The sequence below is a fragment of the Notamacropus eugenii genome, chromosome 3, assembly GCF_028372415.1.
Source record: "Notamacropus eugenii isolate mMacEug1 chromosome 3, mMacEug1.pri_v2, whole genome shotgun sequence".
In the NCBI taxonomy this organism is placed as follows: Eukaryota; Metazoa; Chordata; class Mammalia; order Diprotodontia; family Macropodidae; genus Notamacropus; species Notamacropus eugenii.
This window is the reverse complement of record NC_092874.1, coordinates 450294633-450313861: the sequence shown is the minus strand read 5'-3', so window position 1 is coordinate 450313861 and position 19229 is coordinate 450294633. Positions and strand designations below refer to the sequence as shown.

The window sequence follows — 19229 nt, the reverse complement described above, 5'->3', positions numbered from 1 at the left end:
GGGCTCCCCAGCCTCTTCCAAGTGGGGAGAGCACTCCATGCATGCTCCTAACTACGAGATTCATTAAACAATTTCTGTTACATCTCAGAAGAAGGAAATGTATTTACAAATCAGGAATAATTAAAGCTGAATTCATAAAAAAAAGACAAAAATGGCATGTACATGACAAATCTCATTGAATAATACCAGAGAAAACTTAAATACATAAAACTCCCACATCTAACCACCCCATCTTCCAGTCAGACAGCATAGGCTTATGTTTTATCATCTGGCTATGGAGAATCCTACCTGGTTTCCCCACAGCACTGACTCAGTTTAATCTCCCATACCCTTTCCACCAGGGGCCAGAAATGTTGACTCAGTAACCATACAAAACAAAAGGGGGTTCAGTTTTGGGGGAAGGATAGCATGTGGAAGACATGGCAGCATAGCTGATTAGAATGAAGGAGTTTCTGTGTCCAAAGGAAAGGGGATTAGAAAAGTAGGTCTTGTCATACCTCTTCATATAGAGTTTATGAATTCCAAGACATATAGTGTGTATATTTGAGAATTCTAATACTAAACAAAAAAATCTGCAAGCAACTTGGAGAAGGACTCTCAAGTATGAAGAAAAATTGATTGAAATAAGTCAGGATTACTCTGCAGGTATAATAAATCAGAGGAAAGAATGGAATGAGATATTTCAAAAGCAAAGGAGTTTAGGTTTTAATCCAAAAAATAATATATCCTGTAAAGATGGATCTAATCATACTTTTAAAAAATTTAGATCTTCAACAAAAAGGTCATCATTTGAGACATTCCTCAAAAACCACAACAGCAATCAGAGGTGAGCAGTACATTCAATTTATAAATACCTTAAACTAAAGAAAAACATTAAAGGCAAAAAGTACAACAGTTAACAAAAGAACAAACAATAAAATGAATTTTTCAAAATCATAAACTATTTTTAAAAATTACATCAAGACTAAAAGAACAAAGAGGCATAGCAAAAGGCAAAAATTATCTAACATGCTAAAGATTTAAGAGGAATATAAAATGAATAAAGGGAAAGAAGGTCTCATAGACTAAAGATTTTTAGTCTATAGACTTTTAAAGCCTATGTTCCCCTGTAAATGAATTAATAGCTTTAATGGGGAAGGGTGAGCATAGAATAGGAAGTCATTCAATCAAGGAGAGTTGAAGGAAGAACAGAGCGAGGGGCTAGATTTATGCCCTCCCTCTCCATCCCCCCCTCCCACATACATACCCAGCCTAGAGGTGATCGGAGAAGGCATTTCTGTCCAAGAATGGGCTTAGGGGGCTGTGGGAGGCTGTGTTGAAATGAAAGGATGCCATAAAAGAATGTTTCAGTGAGTATGTAGTAAATATCTGTGAAGAGAGAGGGCTGATAATGACTTTTATCTGGGTGAAATAGACATAATAACAGACCATATTCTAGGAGTGCATTCCTAGTTAGGAGGGATGAGTGATCAGGATGCAGAAAAGATATAGGAGGAGATTTAATGACTTTATGTGCTATATGATCTCCTACCGCACAACATTGCTTCCTTTGATAACTTCCTTTGAAACTGATATTTCTAAGGGCCAGACATGACAGAAAGGCTCACCAAAAATAAATAAATAAATATGCAAGGGGAAAGAGAATAGGATTGAATCTACAAATGAAATAATATATAACTGGGATAGAGAAGGCGGCTCAAACTTGGTGCTATAGAAGCTCTACCCTTTAGGGACAAAAAAGACAACAAAGAATAAACAAGTAAGAGAATAGTCCATGAATGATAGAATAAAATTCAGAATAGATTAGAAAAGAAATTTAAATAAGAAACAGGACAAGGTAGATAAAAACATCTTGGAAAAAGGCACCACAAAGTAATGTTACTTAAGCTAAGAAATTGGAAGGAAGAATGAAGATTTTGATCCTCATGTTTATCTGAATGGAAAAGGAAACTCAAATGATAGAGGAACAGAGGACAGATGAACAAATGAAAAGAAAGTGAAATTTACAACCCAAATTGATGGAATTTAGGACAAGGCAGGTAAATAGGAAGGTGGGAAAGCCCTTGTGGGAACAATAGAATCAAAGTAATATAAACAGAATAGTAGGGACGGAGTACTAGCTTAATTAAAACAACAGGATAAGTGAATGCAAAAGTACTAAATGGAGGAAAACACAAACCTGGCAATCAAGGCCTTCAATATGAATGGATTCATATTGCATGAAAAAAGTAGAAGAATGGATATGGAAACAACTTTCCAGAGATTAGAAACATATCTAAAAATCAAGGCATATACAGAATGAAAATGAGAGTCAGGAACATAATTTACTACATGTCAGGACAGCTGGGTGGTGTAGTGGATAGAGTGTCCAGTTTTGAGCCAGGAGGACCTGAGTTTAAATCCCTGTGTGACTGAGCAAGTCACAACACTGATTCCCTCCAAATTTTTTACCATGCGTCGTGTAATACCTCCAAAGTAGGAGTTACATTCATGCTATCAGAAAAAGCAAAAATAAGAATTCTCAGGTATTTGAAGGACTCTCATCACCTAGAAGAGGGATTAGGATTGTTTTGCTTGATGTCAGAGGGTTGAAGAGGGTTCAAAGAAGCAAGTTGAAGTTCAATGTCAAGAAATCATTTCTAACAATTAGAGCTGTCCCAAAATGGAATGGGCTTCCTCGAAAGGGATGGGTTTCCCCTAACAAGAGCTCTTCAACAAGGAGTGGATGACTACACTTGCTTATGTTGAGCAGGTATGGGTCAAAAGAGAGATTCCTTTCAATGATAAGATTCTGTGATTATGTAAAATCACTTCTGTCTGGGAAGATTCACTCACCATCAAGTACCCTACTTGTCTCATTCTCAGACACTAGTGTTCTCCATCCTCCCTCCCCCTTAACTTACAGCAGCAAAGTTATTTTCCATAGGAATATAAATTTATGGCTACAAGGGCCCTTAGGGGTTATCTAGTCCAACTCCTCCACTTTACAAATAAAGAAACTGAGACAAGAAATTAACTTGTTCAAGGTCGCTTAGGTAAAACGTGACAGCTGTTTGTTGTCCTTTTTTTAAGGGAATTAAATTACTCAATAAAACTGATTGCCTAAGTGGAGCACTCTTTTGCTCAGAAAGACTCATTTATGCATTACTGTCACTTTGTTTCATTCAATTTATTTTTAGATTTCTGCGATCCTAGTTTAGATGATGAATGTTACAAAGCCATATGGATAAATTGAATGGGTGATATGAGAAGAGGCCTTTTTTTTGGATAGCGGAAACTAATCTCATCCTGCAATCATCATACACATGATATTCTGAATGCCAATAACTGAATTCAGAACAATTTACAAAAGTGTTCAGTTAAGCTCTGCATCATGCCCGTGAGTCAGCCAGTAAGGTAAAATCCTCTATTTTAGAAATGGGAAAAAATAGACATAAGATATTTTTCACTAATCCAGTGTCAAAATAGAATAAACCTATTATCCCCCATTTTGGTACTTTAGTCATAAAAGCAGGGATAAGGAACTATTAATTTTAGATCGGAAGAGACAGAACTAGAGAGAGACCATTAATGTTAGCTATGTGGGGTGTCCCTCTGACAAATTACCCCTCCAGGAATCCCCTACCCTGTGTGAGTATGCATATATATATGGGCTGTTTTTTTAATGACTCAGTAAATTGCATTTTTCTCATGAAGCATTGCCTGTTGAGGCTTCCATATGTAAGATACATCGTAGAGGAGGAAGGGTTGTTTCCCCTTGTAACTTTTTGTGAGGGTTCCTTTAAGGGTAACCACAGTAACACATCTATCTCCATTTCCTAGTCTTGTCCTTTCATTTGGTTTAGCAGCAGCATTCCTCCAAAGTCTCAAAAAGAAGGAATGGAGAGTAGGTACACAGGTATCAGAGATGCTCAACCTTGCTTCCTTGCATGGCTATAACATAGAAGATGGTCAGGCATGGTGGCAAAAGTCTGCAAACCCTGCTACTGAGGAAGGCTAAGTAAGGCTGGTAAATTCCATGAACTCAGGAGTTCTGAGCTTATCTGGCATCCATATTAAATCCAGTTGGTTGGTTGGGTTTCCTTCATTCTCAAAGAGGACCAAAATGACATCACTATGTTGGGGCCAAGGTATAGTGTGTCAGACTGAGGCTGATCAGAGGAACGTGAGCTTGGAAGCCTCTACCACAGGTTGGGCACAAGTAGTCCATGTGAACATTTGGAATGGAGATGTTTCTAAAGTTGTGCATCTGATGTTTCTTTAGAGCTACTGCAATTCTGCTTCACTCATAGAACACAGTGTCTTCTCTGATTCGGGTACACCATGCTGGGCAGTCCTGTGCCAGTTTCTCCCATGTCTCATAAGTGATCACAGAGTTCTTCAGAGAGACCTTGAGAGTGTCTTCGTATCTCTTCTTCTAACTTCCATGTGAGTGCTTGCCTTGTGTATGTTCCCTGTAAGACAGTCTTTTAAGCAAATGTAGGTTTAGGCATTTGAACAACATGACCAGCATGTCAGAGTTGTGCTCTCTATAGCAGAGTTTGAATGGTTGGTAGTTTCGCTTGAGATAGGACCTTAGTGTCTAATACCTTATCTTCTCAGGTCAGAATCTTCTTCAGATAATTCAAATAAGTCCAGTACCCAATATTGTGAGTCATTGGTGGGGGGTGGAGAGAAGGGGGATGGGATCATTAGAATGCCTAAGGTGGGGTGGAATGATGGCTTAGGTTGGAAATAGAGCAGGTTAAATCTTTTATACTAATCAGCAGTGGGGCTGGGTGGTGGTGGGGTAAGAAGCATTTATATAGCACCTTCTGTCTGCTAGGCACTATACTAAGCACTTTACAAATACCTCATTTGATCCTCACAGCAACCCTCAGTTGAGAAAACTGAGGCAGAGTTTAAGTGACTTGCCCAGGATCACACAGTTAGTAAATATCAGAGGTCAAATTTGAATTCAGGAACTTGAGTCTGCCCATGAGTGAAATGGAAAGATCCAGTCTCAAATAATTAAATAAATAAATAATGAATATTTAAAAATAAAATAAAATGAAAGATGAACTCCCCCTTACCTGTTCCCCCAACTTGTTCTTTTTCAGAATTCTCTGAAAAACAAAGTTCTAGAAATCCAAGTTCAAATGTTAACAACTGGTGAACACTGGGATAGTGGCTGCTTGAGTTTTTTTCCTCCATAACAACTCTTGAAACACAGTCCATTATATACAGTATACAGTTGCTCCAGGATTGGAAATAAGCACTATAGTCCCAACTTTCCAAAGGGAAATGGGTAGAATCTCATTTTGCTCCCTAGAAATAACCACAGAATATGCTTGTAGTTGGATTGGAGTATTCCTCATGGAGCATAGTTTTCAACGACCATACAGTAGAGCATGCACTGAGTTTCCCTGACAACTGCTGGGGACACGTGTGGCTCAGAATTAAAGGAATTGTACCTGGAGATGACAAAAGAATCCTTTTATTAGCCACTAAGCCTAAGAGCTGCTGATTCAGTAGACCTTAGAAGGAAATGATTTTGTCCTATCTGGCTACTTCCTCCTTTCTGCCAAGTGGGACAGGAGTCTTCAAGCTCTTCTCCCACCTTAGCAAAAAATGATGAATTTCTCACACATAGCAGCCAACTCATGTGCTGGCCTAAGTGAAATTAAGATGGAATCATATCACTAGCTGCCTTTTCTGCTTTGTGTTTTTGTCCTGAGTAGGGGTAAATGAGCACTGATCCTGAGACACATAGTTTCCAGTCTTGAAGGCAACTTTTTCTAAGGGAGAGAAGTTACAGGTCTTGGGTCCTAGGTGGGTGCCAGCTACATTGTAGAAATTACCTTTGACACCTTCTGAAGAACTTCTTAGAGAAAAGGATGGCCATCAACAGTAGGAGGCACTTGACCTCTGACTTAGCTTGCCAGAAGATGTGGTTATCAAGGGAAACAAAAGTGCAGAAATCAGAAGAAAGGAAATCTATTCAGCAGTCCTGAAAATTCTTCATATTTTGATATTTTATTCATCAACCACCTGCAAGAGCATAGCAATAGTTGTGTTAATGTTACCTGTTTGTTTTTTTTTATCAGTGTATGCTTATAAATTTTTTGCATTTTTTTGGTGAGTAAATAAATAGCTGCCCTATACATGACTTACATCATACACTGAGTGCCCCTCTATTTTTCTCATAGACAGTAGGGCACGCAAAGGACTGTTGAAATCTAGACTTTAAGTGATTTTAGAGGCCAGGCTTCCCAAAGACCTGGTCCATATGCTAAGAGGGGTCCCTTAGTGGAGAAGGATCCTTATTTCTCTGGGTAGAACAAGAATTATTATTGATATGTCCCTATTAAAATGATGGTTTTGTGAGATTTAGAAAGGAAAGAAGCTTTGATCTAAGAGCCAAAATGGTCATTTTTTTATAACTTCATAAAAACAGGTCAGGACAGACTAATTGTCTTTTCCAACAAGCATTTATTAAACACCTGTTATGTTCTAGGCATTATTTTAGGCTGCCCTCAAGATTACAATCTGCAGAAGAAAAGTTCTTGAATGAGACTGGTAGATAAGGGGTATGCTATAGGATAGAATGTACATGCCTAGATAACAGTTACTGTGGAAAACATTGAGAGAGTTTACTGGAATGCAAACTCAATATAAGTTAACAATGAGACATACAAAGGATATAAACAGGCAGTTTTCAGACAAAGAAAGCAAAATTATCTATGGTCATATAAAAAAATGCTCTAAATTACTATAGATCAGAGAAATGTAAATTAAAACAACTCTGAGGTACCACCTCATACCTGAGTGGCTAACACAACAAAAAAGGAAAACGTTGGATATTGCAGGGGATGCAGAAAAACTGGGACATTAATACATTGTTGGTGGAGTTGTGAACTGATCCAGCCTTTCTGGAGAGCAATTTGGAAGCATGCCCAAAGGCTTATAAAACTGTGCATACCCTTGGATGCAGCAATGCCACTGCTAGGTCTATATCCAAAAGACATCCACAAAAAGGAAAAAGGACCTATTCATACAAAAATATTTATAGCATCTCTTTTTGAGTTGGAAATTAAAGGGATGTCCATCAGTTGGGGAATGGCCAAACAAGCTATGGTGTATGATTGTAATGGAATATTATCTTGCTATAAGAAATGACAAGCAGAATGATTTCAGGAAACCTGGAAAGACTTACATGAACAGATGCATAATGAAGTGAACAGATTCAGGAGACTGTTGCTCACAGTAACAGCAATATTATATACTGAAGAACTGTGAGTGATTTAGCTCTTCTCAGCAATGCAGTGATCCAAGGCAATCCCAAAGGACTAATGTCTTTTAAAGGACTATCTGCCTCCAGAGAAAGAACTGATATTGATTGAATACAGACTGAAGCATGCTATTTTTCACTTTCTTTCATTTTTTTCTTTTATTCCAGTCTTCTTGTACAAAATGACTAATATGAAAATATTTTACATAATTGCACATGTATAACCTATATCTGATTAATTGCCAGCTCAGGGATGGGAGAAGGGAGGGAGGCAGAAAGGGATACAATTTAGAACTCAAAATTTTAAGTAGAAATTTTAAAAAATTTTTAAAAGCTCAATGAAACATAAATTTCAATGGATCTGTGATCTTATTGATTCTGGAGGTTCCTCTAGAGATACAGATGGCAGCCCACTGATTCCGGCTCATCTTGTCCATGTTCTCCCAAAATTTGCAACAAGGGATCCAATAACAGGCAAAAAAAATCCAATAAAACCTTAAGTTTTGTTTAAAGAGGCACAGTTTACCCAGTGAAGTTTGGAATACTCTTACCTGTTTATGCTACACACCCTGGCCCTTCCTACCTTCTTGGCTTTCTTATTTTTTATTGTTTTCTACACACTCCATGTTGCAGCTGCACTCAGTGACTTGCTATCTGTTACAATCCCTGCAACATACGCTGGCTGTTCCCATGCCTCAGATGCTTTGCTTCCCAACCTCTGACTCAGTTTCTATTAATTCCTTCAAGATTAAGCTCAAATCCCACCTACTATAGGAGGCCTTTCCCTGTCAGACTATCTTCTATTTACTCTTTGTGGTATTAGTTACTTACCTGTTGTCTTTCCCATTAGAATGTAAACTCCTTGAAGTCAGGGCCAATGTTCTCTTTTTTTATATCCTCAGTTTATCACGGTGCCTGACACTCAGGAAGCATTCAACTAAATACTTTTTGACTGCTGTATCCTGTCCCTACTTGCCTGAACTGCCCAAACTGGCTATTTTAAGGGCAGGGGTAATTAAAGATCTCAGGGACATGAACAATTTTCATCCTCTTCTGACTCAGAGAGAAGCATTCATATTTAGTAAAGAGATCACCTGATGTTTACACTATGTTATCACATCAACACCTCACCACCTGTGAGGAAATCCTGAGACAAGTACCCATCAAGTACTTGAACAAGAACATCACAGGCATCAAGAGATGAGCAGCATGTTTCATCCTAAATCCTTTAGAACTTTGCTTTTCTCAATGTTAGGTATATAGTAGGTACTTATTGTTTGATTGATGGTCTTCATGTTGATCAGAGTTCCTACGTTATTTGAGACATTCATGACCAATATGGGAATTCATTTTGCTTGACTGCATATTTCGAAACACTTTCTCCCACCTTTTCCCCTTTAAAAATATTTTATTGATAATTTCTGTTTTCTTAGGTCACTATAGTTATCCCATGTATCCGTCCATCTCCCCTTCCCTGAGAGCCTTCTCTTATGACAAGTAGTATTTTTTTAAGAGAATAAAATAAAGTTAGCACAACTGATTGATACCCCAAAAAAGTTCAAAAACATGTAAACAAAAAAGTCCAATAACATGTAAACAATGTGTAACACCCATGGACCTCCCACTGAGTGTCCTCTCATACCTCTTCATTCGAGTCCTGTTTGATATTTATAATTTTATTTATTTTTGAATTTTCGGCGTGTGGTTGTTCTTTGCAATTTATGTTGCTGTAGTTACTGTATACATTGTTTTCTTGGCTCTGCTAATTTCACCTGCATCAGATCACATAGGTCTTTCCAAGCTTTTCTGTATCATCACCCGCATTTCTTACAACGCAGACATGTTCCATTATAATCGTGTCAAAAATTTTTTAGCTCTTCCCCAATTGGCTCTCTCCTCTTTTTTTCACAGGGGGAGGTGGGAGGAAGAGAAAAGAAAACAATGGAAAAAGTGAAGTTCCTTCCAGTTCTAAGGCTATGACCTCTTCAAAACGCAGCCCTCTTAAAAAGAGCCTAATTAAGTCCTTTTTTATTCATTCATTATTACTTCTGCACCGACTACTTGGTGGATATCCCAACTGTTGGCTTAAGTACACGATGGCATGCAGTGTGTTGTGCACTCAGTACACACCAGGGTGGACAGGGGGGAGGCATACGCACCTGAGCTCCTGAGGCCAGCAAACAGCCTGTCCCTCCTGGCCCCCTCCAGCTCCCTGGCCAGAGAGCGGCTATTCTATACAGTACGGTAGTGGCTCGCAGCCCCTCCCCCGAGGCCCCCACCTCCCCTGGCTCTCTCCCCTCCTCCTCTTCCAGCCGAGCCCCGCGGCTGGCCCGAGGAGCCGCGTTGGCGCGCGCGCCGCCTGGCTGCCCCCCTCGCCCGCGGCCGCGGCGGCCGAAGCAGCCTGTCCGGGCGCTCCCTTGCGCTGCGATGAGCAGTGGGGCGGCCGCGGCGCGCCCGGGCTGCTCCGCCGCACCATGAGACTCTCCTGCAAGGTCGTGGCGGTCCTGCTGTGCCTGGCCAGTCTGCTGCTTCTTTATCTGCTCGGGGGCAGCGCGGACGAAGCGCCCCGCAAAGCGCCTCTGGGCAAGAGTTGGCTGCGCGCTGCGCTCTCCGGCCCCGGGGGAGCCAGCGCGCCCTCTCCCTTCGCCCTGGTCAGACCCTTGGGAGCGGCTCAAGTTTCTAAGCGGCTCAGGCAGCCACGTCTCCACTCGAAGCCAGGCAGGAGGAGCGCGGGGAGGCAAGACAAGTTTGCCGGCGTTAGGTAAGCCCTTCCAGGCAGACGGGGAGAGATCGAGGCAGGGGGGAGACGTCGGCAGGAGGCTGTCCTGCTGTGGAAGGGCTCCGGGTGGTCGCGGCCGCCCTGAGCCCAGGTTTCCCGCCCCCCACCCCCATCTTCCTTTCCCCGACCGGTTTGCCCGGGGCGACAGCCCTGGAATCCGAGCCTTGCGATGAAATGGACCGAGAATGTTGTCAGTGTCTACCCAGGGACTCGGATGAAGCCCTTCTCTAGATCCCCCCCCCCCCCCCCCGTACGTTTGTGGTTTCAGGTTTTACCCAGCTGGCAGCCCCTTTTTCTTATTGCACAGAACCATTTGTATTTGTTCTTGCAGTTCTAATTATCAATCTGTAGTTTAGTAAATGTGTTTACTTTAGGGGGAGTGGTGGCAAGGAAGAGAGAGAAAGCTCCTGTTTAAAAAATATTCTTGAAAGGTCCCGGGGCTGGCAATTTTGTATCGCAAGATGCCGTGGTTACTTTTAAATCTGTGTGTTTTTCTGGATGCCAGATATAAATGTTGTGGGTATTCATCAAAGGTTTCTTTCTGTCCCTGACCTTAACCGTGCTTTCCTATTCTCTTGCAGTTTAGGGATTTGTGTTCATTTCCTTTGTTGTGAACAGCTTTTTACAGTCTCCTGTCAGTTGGACCTTTTCCTTTTAGTCTGATTAAAGCTTTTGATGTTTCTAACTTGCCGCACTTCAGATGTAATACACACATTTGTTGGAGTCTTTAATAGCTTGCAAATAATTGAAGAACTTTTTTCCCCAGCTGAAACTACTAAATCTGTTCTAGCGTTTTGGCAGAAACTAACTGAAGATAAATGGAATGCAGCCAGGTGTAGAGAAAAAGCACTAGGCTTGGAGTCAGAAAATCAGAGGACTGTTATCTGGCTCGTTGGATGACCTTGAGCCGCTCATGGAGGCTCTCAGAGCCTCACTGCTTATCTTTAAAATGGGAATAACAGCTCGTGCTCTGCCTCCCTCATAGCCCGTCTCACGAGGATCAAATATATGAGGAAAAGGACTTTGTAGAATGTTTGATACTTTGTAAATATGAGGTATTATTATGAAGTAAAAGAAAGTAAATCTTGATGATTCTGACTTTACTGCCTTTATTTACACTTGCCATTCATTCAGTAAGCACTTAGGAATATAATGACAGAGAGAGAGAGAGAGAGAGAGAGAGAGAGAGAGAGAGAGAGAGAGAGAGAGAGAGAGAGAGAGAGAGAGAGAGAGAAAGAGAAGGAACCCAGTGCTTTCCCTCAAGGAACATACATTCCATCAATATTTTATGGGTTTTAGTTAGCTGGATGGGGCTGAAGAATTGCACAGCACAATAGATTAGAAAGTGCCCAGGTTTTCATGTTAGAGGACTTGGGTTTGCATATGTCCAGTGGGCCATCTGTAAAATGAGAGGATTGGTTTATTTCTGAGGTTTCCTTTTTTTTTTTTTTTTGAACCTTGGAGAGGGCTGTAGTGGTATTGTAAGTATAACTAAGCATCTTTACCTCTTCTGACAATGGCCTCCAAAGTTAGGAGGCATTAAGATTTTTTTTTAAAAAAAACAGATATTTCTATTAGAAAATTATGCAGATTTCAGAAAATATATCCCCTGATTCCTCAAATTTCCTATGTTGGGCTCAAATGCAAGCTCATTAGTATTTGGGAAATTTAAAAACCTACACCCATTTCAAAGTAGCAGACATGGTATTTAGTTATGCTTAATGTGTAAACTCACACACCAGACACCCAAGTATTTTAAGCGTTTCTCCTTGATCACATTCCATTGATTGAACAGAATAAATTAACACACAAACAGCACTACTCATCATTTTACAGAGATTTTTGTAATGAAAATAATGTGGTGAGAGCTCTAAGGGACTTTCAAACTTGGTTAAAAAAAAACATTTAGGAAACACATTTGGGTGGCATCTTATTGCCTAGCTGGCCAGGTTTGCTCTGACAGGGAGCCGGTCATGGGCAGAATATAAATGGATGTTTTAAAGTAGGATTACTTTCATGAACAACAATGCCTCCCCAAGTCATTTTTCTTTTGAACATATCGATTAGATTATCATGGAAATCGTGACCAACACTGGAGAAATAAGGAATAAAATGAGAAAACTTTGCACAGGGTAAATAAGCCCCAGAAAGTCTCTTACTCAAATGAATAAAGATGAAATTCATTTTCATATGCTTTGGAAAAGTTGACAGTTTTTAGAACCTTATGTATTCATTTTTTTCTTGAGCCACTTTGATGGGCATGGTACCAAATTCAGCCTAGTCAAGGACCACTGCACTGAAGTCCTTTTCCCTTTTCCTGACCAGATTACATTGTTATATTTAAGTAAGAATTTCACCTTGGGGAGGGTAAAAGGCTAGATGTGTTTTGGAATACAAATGCTTCAGTCCCTTTAAGTGGCTGGAACCCAAAAGAGATGTGGAGCAATATGGGTGACTTCATCATTTCTGGTCTAAGGAAGGTCAGACTTGTGGTTATGGTGAGCAAAAAGAAGTTTGGAGTTGGATAAGATGCAGATGACCACCTGCCTACCATCCGAGATGCAGCGGGCTGTTCCCTGGGGATACTGAGGGGAGGTGGAGTCCTGCCACGTTGATTCATGAAACACAATGCTCTTTTTCTTCCAACATCTTGTTTTCATTTTACTTAAGTTTCCAGGGATTTGCTTAGGCTCATCCAGACCCTACAATTTTGCAACTGGTCATTTGATTACAATGTTGCTCTCAATAGGCGTAGACTCTATAAAAAAAAAAGGAGCTGGGCCCTTGGAGAAAGCATTCCCTTTCTTGGTGGGGTCTGTGAAAGGAGACCACAATGTCATTACGTGCAAGAAAATGAATACTTAATGTCAAAGCTAAAAGTAGAAGTCTGTGTGGCTGCAAAGACAGGCAGCAGAACTATGGAATGGACTGAGTAATGCATTACAAGTCAGGAGGTCTGGGGTCTGGTTCCAAATCTTCCACTGTACTTTCCCCAGGCTCAGTTTCCTTGTTTGTTCAACGAGGAGATTGGACTAAATATGGACCATCAAGCATTCTTGTGGTTAGTCAAGGGGTGGGTGAACAGGGATTGGGGAAAAAAATTACACCTTTATTTTCACTAACTTTTAACTGAAATTTAGCATTTCCTTCAATTATCCAAAAGCATTCTTATGATAAGGGGCCCATAGTCTTACCTGGACTGCCTAAGGTTTCTAGGACACACACATGAAAAAGACTGAGCGATTTCAAGTTTGCATCTAGCTCTGCAGTTCTTCTGGTGTTTCTCTGATAGTGAGATAGTGAGGACTGGTTCTAACCTCAGCACTCTAATCAATGATGGGAAAATACAAACTCTTGTTCTAGCTTCCAGCTCCTTTATGCAGACCATGGTGCCAACCAAGAGTTCTTGCTGTATTTTGTCTCTTCTCCTAGTTTCATAATGGGTTAAGCGTTTTCACTTAAACCTTCTCAGAGCTTCCGCTGCCTCCTCTACCTGTTATACCTAGGGGCAACTAGGTGGTGCACTGGATAAAGACTGCCTGGTCTAGAGTCAGGAGGACCTTTGTTCAAATATGGTGTCAGACTCTTAGTAGCTCTGTGACCTTGACCAAGTCACTTAATCTTGTTTGCTTAAGTCAACTCCTTGGTAAAATGAGCAGGAAAAGGAAATAGCAAATCACTCCAGTATCTTTCCTGAGAAAACCTTTAGTTGGGCATGACTAAAAAATGAATGAACAGCAATAGTACCTACCTCCCAGGGTGGTTGTTTTTATTTTGTTGTAAGTTGTGTAGTGCTTAATTAGGAACTAAAATAGAAGGTCTCTCTTGTGCAACACAGGTAATAGTTTACTATGCTGGAGATTTATTATATTCTGAAATAGATCATTTGTAAGTGCAATTTTCATTATTAAAATACTCCCACCCTTTTTGTTTGTTTACAAGTTGTAAACCTATTCTGAAGGCTGAATAGATGTTCAAGAGTACAGATTTAGAATAAGGTAAATGCTTTACAGGTTGTATTTGAAGGACCATCTGCCATCATGACTTTACATCCATCATTGCTTTTTAAAATCATAAGATATTTTGATATTAGCCTTTCTTTCTTCATCGTCCTAAACAAGAAAGCATTTTAAAATGAGTTGAAATTAAGAAAGCATTACACCTACTAGAAAAAAAGAGACATGAGGATCACCTGATCATGAGAGCCCTTGTTTTTAGACCTGTCCCTTGATTTCATGTGAGCTCCCAATGAGGAGATGCCCTTTGCCAACATAGATCATCACTTGCTTTGCAATCTGTAGCTGGAGAGAGTTTCCTGGAGTACTGAGAGACTAACTGGGTTTTCCAAGGGTCATGTGGTCAGTACATGTCAGGGTGGTATTTGAATCCCCAGTCTCTGCTCTCTGTTCACTGTAAGGCAGCAGTTGGGTCACAGAGTGGATAGACTCAGGAAGACCTGAGTTCAGATTCTTTCTCAACCACTTGACAACTTCATAACTCAGTCCCCCAGGCAATTCTTTAAATTTTTAGGCCTCTTGAAGTCCTTTAGGTCTAAGATCTTTTAGCCTCAGTTCTTGCATCCATAAAAAGGGGATGGTAATAATAGCACTGAACTCACAGGGTTGTTTTGAGGATCAATCGAGATAACACACATTGAGCATTAAAGTGTTATAGAAATGCTAGCTATTATTACCATCATCACCTTCATTTTCATCGCCATCCTCATCCTCATCATTATCATCTTCCCTCCATGCTTCCTCTCTTGTTATTACTGTTACTTCCTGGAGCTACCCATTACACTCTCTCCCTCCCTCTACTTTCTCACTCTTACTGGCTAATCTCCACATTTCATTTTGGGTTCTGAGCAAGGTCTTCACAGAAGCCTCCTAGCTGTTTTATTGTCACTACAAACAGTGCCCCAGTAGACAAAATGGTGGTGGAATGAGTGTCTTATATGATCTATCGGTTTTCAGAAGATGTCAGCTTAGATTTCCGTTGCATAGTCACCAAAAAGATGGCATTTCTTGGCTTTCAGTCCCCAGATTTAGGAAATGAGTTTTGTAGATTTTGAAATCTTTTGATTCAAAAAGATGAAGTGTATCCATGTAATCTTTCATAAGAAAATAAGCACAGTAGATCTGTAGGACCTGAGAGTTGATAGAAATCTTGGAGATCATCTAATCTAACCCTCTTGGAAATGGAATCTTAAGTACAGCCAGTCTGATAGAGTGGAAAGAGAACTGGATTTGCAGTCAGAGGACCTGCATTCAAATCCTGACTGCCCTCTCTTTCCTAATGAACCTGAGGAAACTGAGGCCCAAGTGGCTGACTGATCCATCTGTGATTGAGGAGGTTGGACTAGATTGCCTTCTAAGGTCCCTTCCTGCTCTAAACCTATGATCCCAAGACTTGATAAGGAGACTATCTAGTGAACCACCTTGAGGGCGAGGACCTTTTGCCTTTCTTTGAACCTATCCCCACGATTTAGCACAGCACAGTACCAGACGTATAGTTAGCACTTAATAAATATTTGTATGCTGACTGAGAACTATGTGACCTTGATCAAGTTACTTGTAGGTTCAGTCAATCCATCAGCATCTAGTAAGTGCCTATTATGTGCCAAGCACCCAGCTGACGGTACAAAAAGAGGGAAGACAGGCCCTGCCCTCACGGAGCTTACAATTTAATGGGGGAGATAACATGCAAGCATAGATTTAGAGCTGGAAGGAGCCATATAGATTATTTAATCCAGCCCTCTACTTTTACAGAAAAGTCATGAGACTTGCTCAAAGTCACATGGGGAGTAAGAGATAGATCTGGGATTTGAACCAAGGACCTCTGGCTCTTTCTGCCACACCAAGCTCCCATTCCACTTGGTCTCTTTCTCCCATAATCCCTTTTCCTTCCAAGTTAGAAATCTTCAAGCTATGAGGCAATAAGAAAAGGTCCTGGAAAGGACCTGGAAAAGAGTCAAGAGAGGGGGAAAAGGGGAATGAAATGGGGAATGCGATGGACAAATGCACTAAAAATCATGCAGTATTTTGTTTCATGATTTAAGACTTGAAAAAGTGACTAGAACCTTTGGGCTTCAGTACAAGGTTTGGATATTTATTGAATTGGAATCTTATCCCTCCATCAAATTTTTAGTTTTGCCGCCTGCCCAGCAGCCAAAAGCTAGGATTGCCCAGCTTGGGAAAGCATGGAGTAAGTTTAGAGTTTCCTGTGAGTCATGAGTTTTCCCAAGAAATCAAATTCATGCTCTCCCAAAGACCCTGCTAATTTTGGGGCCTGAGTCTTTTGGCTTTGTCACTCCTGGAGGCTTAGCTTTGGCTTCATGTTTTCATGTTTCCAGTTGTATGTTGTGTGTCTAAATGAAAAAATTAACAGAACTTTGGTTGTGTGGCTACTTAAAATGATAGGTTTTGAGCCAGAGGGACCTAAGAAGGGTCATCTAGTTCCACTCTACATTTTACAGTTGAGGAAACTGAGGGTCAGGGAAATTAAGAACCCAGGGTCACACACAAATAGGATTTAAACCCAATTCTTCCTGATTCTAAGTTCAGCACACTGTCTGTGATTTACTTGCCCAAGATCACATAGACAATACATAGCAGAGATAGAATTCAAACCCAGGTTCTCTGGTTCTCCAAATTTAATGCTTCCTTTCCTAGACTACACTTCTTTTTTCTTGGGGGAAGCATTGCAGATTTACAGTGAACAGAGGAAGTGTGCAGACTGATTGTATTTGAGATGCCCTATGGTATTTTAAATGAATACAAGCTACTCTCTGATGCACAATCTCATCTTTTTAGCAGCAATATTTTTCTGGCAATGCCATATGACTACAAATAATGGAATCCTGCAATCTGTGGAAGTATGAAGCTCATAACCATTTACTCTCCAGGGATGGGGTCATGGGAACTGATAACAAAGTCTCTTGGATCTTAAGGTTGCTCTTTTGGGCATAGATGTACCAGGTTCACTCCTGGAGACTTTGCTTATGCCAGGGGAAGTTTCTAAGTCATTTTAAGTTCTACTCTTGGAGATTAAAACTGTGAATAGCTTGAAACTTTGTGATCTAATTCATGCCATTAAGTCCTTAATGGAATCCCTTTGAAATAGATCCCCTTAATAAAGTTTCCATCTTTGAGATTCAGGTAGATGTAATTTTGTTGAAAACATAGTTTTTCCTCTCCTCCTATTGCCATCCCTATATACCTGAGCTATGCTTAGGAAGAGAAAATACACATTCTGTCTATTTACAGGTTGTATGGAGTCACAGAATTTTAGAGCAAGGAGAGAAAATAGTCGATTCTTTTTCTTAATAGGTCAACATCTAATTATTTCTAACATACTGTTGGTTCATATTTCACATCTCCATGAAATCCGATGGTAGGCTAAGGAGGGAGGGATGAAATAGGCATGAATCGAATGAAATTATAAATGATAGATCCAAGTGGTCAGACAAAAGATATGAGAAGTGATCTCCCTCATTCTTTTGAAGAGATAGGAGATTATGGGAATGGAACACTGAATATAACATCAGATTTATTTCATGTGTTGGTTAGTTTCACTTATTTGGATTTTTTCCCCCATTTTATTCTGTTATAAGGAACTGCTCTTGGATAGGAAGAGGGATTACACTTGGAAATGTGGCTGATATAAAAACAAAAGATATCGTAAGACATTATAAGATATAAAAAGAAAAGTTATCACTAAAGGTTATTTTTTAAAAGATGAAACAAAAACAACGGGTCACTTACAACATGAATTAATTACGACACATTTTTTGGAATCAGCCTCTTTTTCATTATCACCATTGTCACCATTGAACATTTATTGAATGCCTATTGTTTAGGAGGCCTAGGCATCATATGTAACGTAGTTATTTTTTTACCTTAAAGTTTATGAACCAAATTCAGTATGATGAATTGATTTATATTGCTTCCTCTACTATTTACAAAAGAGACATTTTGACTTTACCCTTGAGTAGTTTCAGACGTCTGACTCCTCTTGGCATGGTACTTGCAGATCAGAGTCAGCTATCAGATTTCCCATCAGTCAGGCCAAGCCAATTACACTTTATGTAACTGCAGAGGCCTAAACATTGGCTACCACAACAGATTTAACCAATTAGTAAAGCCCTGAGTGCCTTCACTCAACAATCCATCCTCCTTTGATGTTCCAGGCATCCAGTTATATCACCCTGGATGCATCCTTGCTGGTTGCCATCTGTCAGCCTCCAGGAAGCTCTTGTCACCTTTTTCAATAACTTTCTCACCTGGCTGTCAGTCTTCCCTTCTACCTAGCTTCTGATGTCATTTTGATGACTTTTTTCTTTATATTCATTACCCTTCAGTTTCCATGACCTGTACTTCCTACTCCCCACTCTACTTCAGACACGTACATGAATGTGGACACAGCGTGGAGTAAGAACTGCCCCATGTCCAGGATCTTGGATTCTGAAATCTTCTCTGATAAGTCCCCTAGCCTGCTTTTTGCCCATTGCTCTTCCACTCCCCAACCTGACCTTTGCTTTCCCTCATTATGACCTGCAGTCCCTTGTTTGTTCCCTGTCCTCTCAGGGAGAGAATATCACCCTCACTCTGGCTTTGGAGGCTCACAATCTCAAAGTTAGAAGTGACCTAAAAGGCAATTCCTTCTGAAAAAAAATCTGCTCCCTAATAACTCCAGCAATAGTCATCTAGCCACAGTTTAAATTAATCCCCTGAGGTTATGAGTTCATTAAAAAAATGAAAGAAAAAGACTCCCTTGTAACAAATAAATGTAGTGGAGCAAAATGAATCCACACAGTAGCCACATCCAAAAATGTCTCTTTCTTCATTACCTCAGTGTCAGGAGATGGTAATGGTGCTTCGTCCTAGGCACTCTAGAGACATATAGTGACCTAAGTTTGGAAGTCTTTCAAAGTTATTTTTCATTACAATGTTATTGTCCTTGTAAAATTAATTGTTCACTTGGTTCTGGTCACTTCACTCTGCATCCATTCACATTACCCAAGATTCTCTGAAGTTGTCTTTCTTCAAGTCTTACAGACCAATAACATTCCATTCCATTCATATACCACAGTTTGTTGACCTAATTGTCTAAGAGGTGTCTAAGGCACCTTCTTAGATTCTAATTAGTTTTTTTCTCCCTTTTTTAACCCCCCCTTTTAGG

General features: G+C 40.2%; 1 protein-coding gene across 1 annotated transcript in view; it reads left to right on the top strand.

Moving 5' to 3' along the window:
• Positions 1 to 9621: 9621 nt before the first annotated feature.
• GXYLT2 (glucoside xylosyltransferase 2) overlaps positions 9622 to 19229 on the top strand; it is a 67652-nt gene continuing 58044 nt past the window's right edge. Inside the window, exon 1 of the mRNA XM_072598660.1 lies at positions 9622 to 10031. Coding sequence (XP_072454761.1) covers positions 9745 to 10031 — 287 coding nt within the window. The 5' untranslated portion in view covers positions 9622 to 9744. The remainder of the gene's footprint in view (positions 10032 to 19229) is intronic.